Below are 10,321 nucleotides of genomic sequence, written 5' to 3'. Positions count from 1 at the left end.
TTGAAATGGATTTGGCTGGTTTTAGAATTAATTTATTAAAGGATTTAAAATAATAATATTATGTTAACTGAAATTAAACACAGAATATGTATGAATTTTTGTTAATTTTTGACAATAACTATTGTGGACTTATGGGTTTTTGGAAATAAACGCTACTTTTTATCATCATCATCATTATTAGTTGGGGTTCATCCATTACTGGATGAAGGCCTCTAATAGCCCCCTACTATTCTCGGTTTCTAGTTCTTCGTTGCCACCTACATCCACCGAACTTAGTTAGTCCGTCTACCCAGCGGGTATTAAGGCCCGTTGTCCTGTGGTTGTTTAAATCGCCGAGCGATATGTACAGATTTTGGCCATTTTATTTGCTTAGTGAACTCTATCACATCGCGCACTCTTGTCGGCTTCCTTAAAAATTGTTTTTTTGTGGTTTTTTTCATGTTATACCCAGCATGCACCTTTATATGCCACGTTGAACTATCTTTATATTATATTGTATAAATATAATAATAATATTATATATTTAAAAAGACTGTCTTATGTTTATAAAACACTACAATTTTTGCATAATGTGATGATTTCAGTCTTTAAAATAATCCTTTTGGTAATGATTACATCGATGGCCCAGTATTGAACAGTAACAACTCAAAAAATGTAGTTTTGAGATGATCATGTTTTAATATTTGAATATTTTACAGTACACAAGATTTGACAAGTTTTAAAAGGAAACGTGTCGGAATATATCTATTTGAAATTGAAACATATGGTCAATCGCCAGTTTTAAATTGAAACAATTCGAAATGGATCTGTTCAAAACTGTTTTTTTTTTTGAAAGTTTGTAAAATTTCATATGGGTTTTTTTGGCTCTCAAGTTATCTTAATTATTTTTTTTGAATTGTTTCTGTACAAAACTGGCAAGAGCTCATTTTTACAAATATTTTGAAACCAATATCACAAAATGTCGAATTTTTAACTTGTTACCGTTCAATACACGACATATTTTTATCCGATTTCAGTATAATAATATAATAGTTAATGGAAAAAAAAGAAAGTAATATAGGTATTGAAAATATTTAATTGTTTAATAAAATAACATAAATTATTTATTTATAAAATAAATTCAGGCCGCCAAGCATTATTCTAAAATTTGCCATTCCATACATATGTATTTAGAGTTTGGGAAACATAGGTTTTAACAGTTTAAAGGATCGGAGTATTGTAGTTGAACGTGCGATGTAATACGGGCTTATGCCGATGATTGAGAATCTGCGTCTTCATTGAAATCGGATGTGTATAATAAGAAGAAAATTTATGACATTGTGAACAATATCAGAATTGTGCAATCTGAAGATTCGGGCACACCGTGTAATATAGCTTTTGATTCATTTGTAACAAAATATTTTATAGCGTATAATTATTATGTCTAATAAATTTATCGTGTACTACTACACTACCACTACACAATGCCTCGGACATATGGCAACCGCTTCTAGACGACCCGGACCGAAAAATGGACTACGAATAGGATTTTGGAACGTACTCAGCCTATACCGAGCTGGCGCAGCTCAAAACCTAGTGGAAGAACTGTCAAAATATAAGGTCCAAATTACCGCCATCCAGGAAACCCGTTGGCCGGATAGCGGAGAACTTATAGTCGGACAGCATGTTATCTACTATAGCGGAAACACAGAGGGGAAACATGTTTTCGGAACAGGTTTTGTGGTCGCTAGAGAAGTAGCAGATGCTATACTTTCTTTTGAACCCGTAAACGAGCGCATATGTGTGCTCAGAATCAAAGGAAGATGGTTTAATATATCACTTGTGAATGTACATGCCCCGACAGAGACTTCAGAAGAGGCCGAAAAGGATAATTTCTATGATCTCCTTGAAGCGACTTTTGACAGGCTACCGGGACATGATATCAAATGTGTGCTAGGAGACTTCAATGCGAAAATAGGGAAGGAAGCTGTATTCAGACCCTTTATTGGAAAAGAGAGCCTACATGATCATTCTAACGAAAATGGTAAAAAAGTGGCTCTCTTCTGCAGCGCCAAAAACTTAATCGCCCGAAGTACCACTTTCCCTCGTAAAAATATACATAAAGTGACTTGGAATTCAAGGGACAGGAAGACCTTTAACCAGATTGACCATTTTCTAATTGATAGACGACACCATAAAGCTATTGAAAACATTCGAAGCTACAGAGGCGCTGACTGTGATACGGACCACAACTTATCGATAGCAACCTTTAGGGAAAAACTTAAAAAGACAGCCCACGCAAATGCGAAGACGAGAGTGAAGTACCATATAGAAAAGCTGACAACTCCAAACGGAAGAGATAGCTACAGAAAAGAGTTAAAAAACCAAATCGGAAAACTCACCGAAGGAGAAGCCTGGAGTATCGATGAGAGGTGGAAGAGACTAAAAGAAGGAATGGTAAAAGCTGCGGAAGTCTCGATAGGACTGGCACCCAAGAAAGTAAAGTGCCTTTGGTACGACGACACTTGCCGACAAATGGTGGAGGAGAGAAGAGCAGAAAGAGCGCTCTATCTGCAAAATACGCAGAGCAAAGAAGCACAGAAACGATATAGCGAGACGTGCAAAAATGTCCGAAAGCATCTGAGAAAGTGCAAACGAAGCTTCATCAAAAGTAATTTTGAGCAGATGGAAGAAGAAGCAAAACGAAATAAAACTCGATCATTCTTCTCGAAAGTGAGCTTTGAAAAAAGAGGCTTTCAACCTAGCACGCTACAAATCAAAGATCAACAGGGTCAGATAGTGGCAAACAAAGAGCAAGTGCTAAACATATGGAAGTCCCATTTTGAAAACTTACTTCAACGCTCTGTACCAGATGAACCTTTGGAATCGCCAGAAATCGCGACAGCAGAACCTCTTATACCGCCACCAAATAAGGCAGAGTTGATGGGAGCACTGAGTTATTTAAAGAATAACAAATCGGCAGGAAACGATAATATTCCATCGGAGCTTCTCAAGCATGGAGGAGAAACCTTTCTTAGTGCCATGCTTGAGCTACTGCAACAAATATGGGAGGAAGAAAAGATCCCTGAAGCATGGAAAGAATCACTGGTCTGTCCTATCTTCAAGAAAGGGGACAAACTCAACTGTGCAAACTACCGTGGCATCTCTCTTCTTCCTACTGCATACAAAGTTCTGTCGAACATTATTCTCGAAAGAATTCTACCATATGCCGAAAACATTCTTGGTGACTACCAATGCGGCTTTAGACGAAACCGCAGTACTACCGATCAAATCTTTACACTGCGCCAAATCTTTGAAAAGAAATGGGAATACGCCCAAGATGTACACTGTCTCTTTGTAGATTTTAAAACCGCATATATGCGGCATATATGACTCTATTGATAGAGAAGCTCTCTGGAATATATTGAAAGAATTTGAAATACCGTCAAAACTTATAAATATAATAAAAGTATGCATGGACGGATCCAGAAGTAGAATTCATATGCAAGGTAGTATATCAGAATCTTTTAAGGTGACAGCAGGACTAAAACAAGGCGACTCCTTATCACCAATGCTGTTCAACTTAGCTTTAGAGAAAGCCGTTAGAGAAGCTCTGAAAGCAGAAGGTGGAGTTACCCTGAATGGGTCCCATAAAATATTGGGCTACGCAGATGATTTGGTGGTGCTCGGAGAATCTGAAGAAGAAGTCAGAGATATTTTCACTCCTCTGGAGGACACAGCGAAAAGGTTGAATCTACGAGTAAATGTGGGAAAGACCAAGTATTTGAAAATGACAAGAGGCATTGAACCCTCTGGAAACATTGGAATAAGAAACTCCTCGTTCGAGAGAACCTCTCTCTTCAAGTACTTGGGCTCCAACATTACCTCTAAAAATGAAATGTCCCTAGAGCTCTCTGACCGACTGAGAAGTGGAAATGCAGCGTACTTCGCGCTGAGTCGTCTGTTCAGGTCCAAAATGCTGTCCATCAAAACGAAATTCCGGGTGTATAACGTGGTCATCAAGCCAATCGTCATGTATGGATGTGAAACGTGGGGTTTAACAGAAAAACAAGAAAAGGCGCTCCAAGTGTTTGAAAACAGAATCCTCCGGAGAATACTTGGACCCGTCAATGAGAACCACCGGTGGCGCATCCGCACAAACGCTGAGCTCTTCGACCGATACCAACCTAGAATCACTAATATTCTGAGGTCAAGAAGGCTCAGATGGGCGGGCCACGTTGTACGATCTGAACGATCTAGAACTCTCTATAGGATTTACAAAGGCACACCAGCTGGCACTCGACCTCTTGGCCGCCCTCGACGGAGATGGGCGGACAACATTCAAAGGGATGCGGAAAGGCTGGGGATAGTCAACTGGGAAGAGAGAGCGCTGGACAGAGATGCCTGGAAAAACGTTGTGCAGTCGGCCATGGACCTGAACGGCCCCTAGCGCCAGTTTAATAATAATAATAATAATAATAAATTTATCACAATATGTGGCTAGTTTGATAATGCGATTGCTTATAATGAAGCATCGATCCAACTGGGCCAAAAAGCACATTGCAATTTGTTAACGTGTATGTATTTGGATACAAGTATCGTTATATTGGTTCCTCCCTCTAAATATCTAACTTTAACGGCCCATGTACCTAACCGAATTTATTTTTTATTTTTTTTTAAACGGTACATGTTCAAACACGCGCGTCAATATCATTTTACTCCCTACTTCAATTATAGTTTGTCAATTTATGGCTACGGCCGTATGTCGTAGCTTAACCACTGGGGAATGAAAAAAGAAATGGCGTATTTCAAAAAAACACTACCTTATTCTTAGGTCAATAATTATTATAAAGCAATCATTATTCATAAGATGTTTATCACATTTGAATGGTCAAAGACATAGCTTATAATAAGTATCTTTAAAATTATCTTCAAATGTGTTAATCTTGCCGATTTTTTGAATAATAAAATGCCTAATTCTTGTCAAATTTGGGATCACAGAGATTATCAATATAATTTTTTATCGTAAATATTTTACTAAAATAATCTCATCATAAATTATACTAATGGTTTTATAAATGCGTTTAAGAATTAATAAATGTAAAAAATTTTAACACCACTGCACGTTCATGTACCGAAATATGACTATATTCTAAAACATTAGAGCGAGAGGTTTAAAAGAATACTATTTTATGTAACAAAAATACTTTATGCAGTCATAAAATGTTTAAAATAAATATAAAGGATAATAAGGCTTCAAAATTATATAAATAGATTATCTACAACGTTTAAGGAGTGTCCAGGATCATGGTTTGAAAATACAATAAAAACTCAATTTTGACCTACGACGAGCATGTCCCCCCTTAAAATAGGGTAAAGTGAGTTAACATCCACGGTGGCTGAGTGCTAATGTGTCAGGTTATAATGTTATCACGACTCATTGCGAAGGGTGGAGGTAGACTGTGGATATCCGACATACATAGTGAAAACTAAACTTTTGTCAGTCATACTTATTTGTTTTCATTGAACAAAGAATACAAATTTTAAATAGTATTAGTTAGTTTTAAATTTTAATTTAACTATACATAAAGCAAACCATAATAGATATTAGATAAAAAATATTCTTCTATCTTTAAAATATCTAAAATTATGCCATTAAATTATACATATTTTAGATATTCTATAGATAGATAGTAGAAGAATATTTTTTATCTATTATGGTTTGGTTCGTAGGGTTTAATCGAATTTTCAAAATCATTTGTAATTTGTATTGTTAGTTCAATGAAAACAAATAAGTAAGACTGACAAAGCCTGACGTTATTTTTGTCAGATCTCCACAGCCCACCTCTACTATTATGGTTTAGTTTAGACAAGATTTAACTGAATTTTAAGACTGACAAAGTTTAGTTTGAAGTATTGATGTCGAATTTCCACAGCCTACTTCCAACCATCGCCAATGATCTATTGGGTCCCAGCTTCAAATTATTCTGATCTGGCAGATCCACATGTCGTCATATCAATGGGTTTGTACCCAAAATATGGAACTAATAGGTTGAGCAGTTGGCTAATGATATCATTAATTGAAAATATTATAAAAATCTGTTACATAAATAACTGCATACAATAAACAATTAACAAAAAGTACATAAATGAATATTTAAGTAAATAAATAAACAAATAAATATCATATTATGTAAATGTGCAACCAAGCATCAAATATGCTTATCTTCAATTGACCATAAGGGAAAAACGATTTGGAGACTTCATTTTAAGAGCTTTATATGGTTAAAATATAAATATAAAATGACACAAAATATTTGAGAATTGTGTCTTGGATGAATCTGTTGGAAGACAGTATGTAGTGGAGACATGTCCTTGGGGCGGTTAAGCCCCATAGTTAGTTAGTTCCGATGTGCAGAAGTCTACTATTATTTGAAGAACATTTACTACGGCATAACGTGATAATCATCCCTCGAGGACGAGTGATTTTTTCGCAGGATTAAAATCAACGGGTGGTAAATTCACATATTTATGGGTTTTCAATGTGTACTTAGATCCTGCACAATATGGACATTGATATGATTAAGTGGCTACCAAATATTTCTCGTCAAATATATTTTAAACATTCCTCTGGAGGCGCTCAGTTTGGATTGAAGATTAAATGAACAAAAGTGACAATAGATGTTTGAATAGGTTACTAAAAAGTGATAATCATCCCTCGAGGATGAGTGATTGTTTCGCAGGATTAAATTCAATGGGTGGTTAATTCACCTATTATTATTTTTCAATGTGTATTTGGATCCAGATAATCAAAGTGGGTAACAAAATATTTATCGCCAAATATTTATTGTACGCCTACCTTGGGAGGTGTTGAAGATCTACTTGGATTGAATATCAAATGAAAAAAAAGTGACAATGGGTAGATAGTTGTCTAAAAAAACATTACTTTTTGTTGAGATATATTCTTGATTAGACTTAATTTCTTGGTCCTGAAATGACGGGAAGAAAATTTTTATATCCCGGATTTTGTGTTTTTGAAGTACCTACTTGCGTACGTGTAGTTTGCATGTAAAAATATCTCAACTTCGATGAATAGGTACAACCATTTATTTTCCCTACTTTAAAAAGGTTGGGATAGAGTGAAGCAAAAGCTAGCAAATATACATTATATTATTATGCCGGCTGCATACACTCATAAAATATTAGGATACATAAGGGGATTAAAAAAATGCCGATCTCGGGATTAAAAATTCCATCTGAGATTGCAATCCCTAGACATAATAATAAAGTAAATATTTCTTTAAAATATTGGTTGCAATAAATCCAATCAATCAAATGAACATTATCAGAATCAAGTAACTTATGAAAAACCGGTTCTGCAGGTAGTAAATCCATACTAATAAAATCACTGATGATGCTAGTGATAAAATAACCTAAAAATCAAGGCCAGATCAATCGATATATAGCTCATTATCATGCAAGAGCTTGCATAAGTATTAGGCAAAAAAAATAAACTATTATTTTTGACTTTATGCCAACCAAATTTTGTTTTGTTTTTCCATTAGCTGTAATTTATTACCGCACTGTTGACGCGGAAGCAAAATTGTGTATTACTTAAAAAAAAGTTTTATTAACACAAAAAAGCCAGCATCCGGGTCTGGATTGTAATAATAAATTAATAGTGATGAAAAGACAGAGTCAAATCACGAAAATAAAACGACAAATTGATATTTATTGTTTACAAAATTTAAAATGTCATGATATCTATTTTTTTTATTACAAGTTTTGAGAAATCATTGATTGACATTTATCGTTTTTTTTAAGTTCTTTGTTGACATGATATTGTCTATTGCGAGATTTTTTTTTAGAATATCTACAATATATACAGACGTATACGCCATATATGGTATACTTGTATATTTAAAAAATATATTGTAATCGATGGCAAGACAGTTTATAACCATTTGGAAATAATGCTCAAGCAAATGTTATTTTTTGATTAATATTTTGGAATGAAATAAAAAATCCTGCAACATTATAATAATTATTATAATTTAAATTAACACTAATACAATGAGATGGTGGAATGTTTGTGGGGAAAGGTTGATATCAGGATAGAAACCGATGTTTTGGTAACGTTATTGATACACAGTTTGATTAAATCTGTATATACTCGTAGTGATGAAATGATTCGGTGATGAGAATGTACGAACTGTAAAAGTAGGTACACTATAGTATGTGTTTTCATAATATTGATTTTTATTCAACTAATTTTTTTTAAATTTTGATTGTCTGCTACCATTTTCGTGTTGGGATACATATTTATTTGATTGATTTATTGTCCATGGGCAAGAGTAAAATTGAGTGCATGCGGACGGCTCAATGAAGTTACCTGTACCTCGATCGCGCGTGAGAAGTGTCTCGTCGCGAGTACATGTGGATGACCCAATGAGGTCACATGTACCTGGAATGTGTGCGAGTTTTTACGCGCGAGTCAAATGTCGCCACCTGTACAAGGCCTAAGCAAGTTTGTGTTTAAAAGTAATATCCGTCTGCCAAGGAATTAACGTCTTGCCACTTAGCAAGGCGTCGCACATCTGATAAATCTGAAGACACGATTGGACAGACGTCTTGCGGAGTAATATTATAATTGTAAATAGTCCCGAAATATGCAGTAATTAATGTTTATTAATCCAGTCTCAAAATAAATCCAAAAACAAAATAGTTAAATATTAGTATAATTTAGGAAGTTTTAGAAAACAAACGGTGCTGCTTTTATTTCTTTGATATTTCAATACAAACTTTTGATGATTAGTTTGTCTGTGAATTTTAAAACTTTAATTTAATACATTTTATTGGTAATTTTTATTTTAAATAATCAATATGTATCTAAAAACATGAAAAAGGTTAAAAAATACAGTTATAATTTAGAAAAAAATATATAAAAGAGCCACGTTTTATCATTAAACTTTAGTTTTTTTAAATGGTGACAAATCGACTTTTGACGTTTTAAAGTATCATGTTTATAATTAAAAAAAAAAAAACAGCGACTTACTGACCTATAAATTAAAATATATACTAAGTATTTAATTGCAGGTTTCGCTAAAAATGTTATTCTCCGCCTAATTTATAGCGCCGTGCTCTCATTGTGTATTATCAAAACAAGTGTTACGAACGCGTCTTTATTTTTAGCCAAAAAAAAGTATTAATACTGAAATAGAAGTAAAATTCTATATTTGTTTGGGAAGTGATTTTCGTTGATTTAGATTACGTATTATAATTATTTATAATAAATGTATCTGCTACACTATTTTTTTTGTTGTATGTTGTAATGACCTAACAAAAAGAATGTATTATAATATAAACAAGCCATCTAGGTACCTGTTTACCGTCACAAATAATTGGTTATTATTATATTAATAATTATCATCGCCCGAGGTCGATCCACTGTTGGATGAAGGCCTTCCCTAGCTCCTTCCACTCTTCTCGGTCCATATTTATTTGCTGCAAAGTAATCTACCGAATTTCATGAGTTCGTATATTCAGCTGGTTTTAGGGCCTATTGGGTATCAATGTATAACGGCATTTGTCTAGCGGTTGTTCACTCGCCGAGTCCATTTTATCTGCTTAGCGACCTCTATCTCTTGTCTGTTTCTATTAGTTTCTTTTGTGATCTTCCCCGTTATGCCCAATGTATACCTTCCCATACTACGTTGCGCTTCCCGTAGTTTTTGGATTTCTCTTAAATTAAGAGTCAATGTTTCACATGCATACGTGAGTGTTGGCAGTACACATTTGTTGCACAACACTTTACACTTAATTATTCACAATGAGAGGTCATTTTCGAAGATACTATTCAGGTGACTTAATGCACTTCATTCCAGTTTAGTTCTATGAGCAATCTCATAATACATACTACCGTCAATTGACATTATATTTGTTGTCCAATATAGACATAGTTATTGACCCGATCAATTTGAATGCCGTTGATGAGGATTTCTTTTGGTTCAGCAAGGAAGTTTATCATTACCTTTGTCTTTTGTAATACAACATAATAACGATTAAAGTAGCAAATATATATAAAGTGAGATAAACACACATCATAAATTAGCTTTAATAATAAAAAAGTCGCCTGCGGTGCTATTATACTTCTAGACCATTAACATTTTAAATTATATGATTGTATGGTATAATTTTTGATTATTGTGTGTTGATACTCGACTACTACATAATTAAAGTAGATGTATTAAAAGTCGCTAATATTACAAATTATAAGTACCCTTAATTTGATCGAAAACATAATTTGAAAAACATTAATGTAGTGCGTCACTGCTTTTAACCT

General features: G+C 34.2%; 1 protein-coding gene across 1 annotated transcript; it reads left to right on the top strand.

The window, feature by feature from the left end:
- Window positions 1-1,476: 1,476 nt before the first annotated feature.
- LOC147075583 (uncharacterized) lies at window positions 1,477-10,024 on the top strand. The gene is made up of 2 exons (XM_085942350.1): window positions 1,477-3,223; window positions 9,933-10,024. Exons 1-2 carry the CDS (start codon window positions 1,477-1,479, stop codon window positions 10,022-10,024), a joined length of 1,839 nt encoding a protein of 612 aa, XP_085798476.1.
- The last annotated feature ends 297 nt before the right edge of the window (window positions 10,025-10,321 follow it).

This window comes from Rhyacophila brunnea, unplaced genomic scaffold, assembly GCF_057557595.1.
Source record: "Rhyacophila brunnea isolate RB1 unplaced genomic scaffold, BYU_Rbru_1.0 scaffold_14, whole genome shotgun sequence".
NCBI lineage: Eukaryota > Metazoa > Arthropoda > Insecta > Trichoptera > Rhyacophilidae > Rhyacophila > Rhyacophila brunnea.
This window is presented reverse-complemented; position numbering and strand designations above follow the sequence as displayed.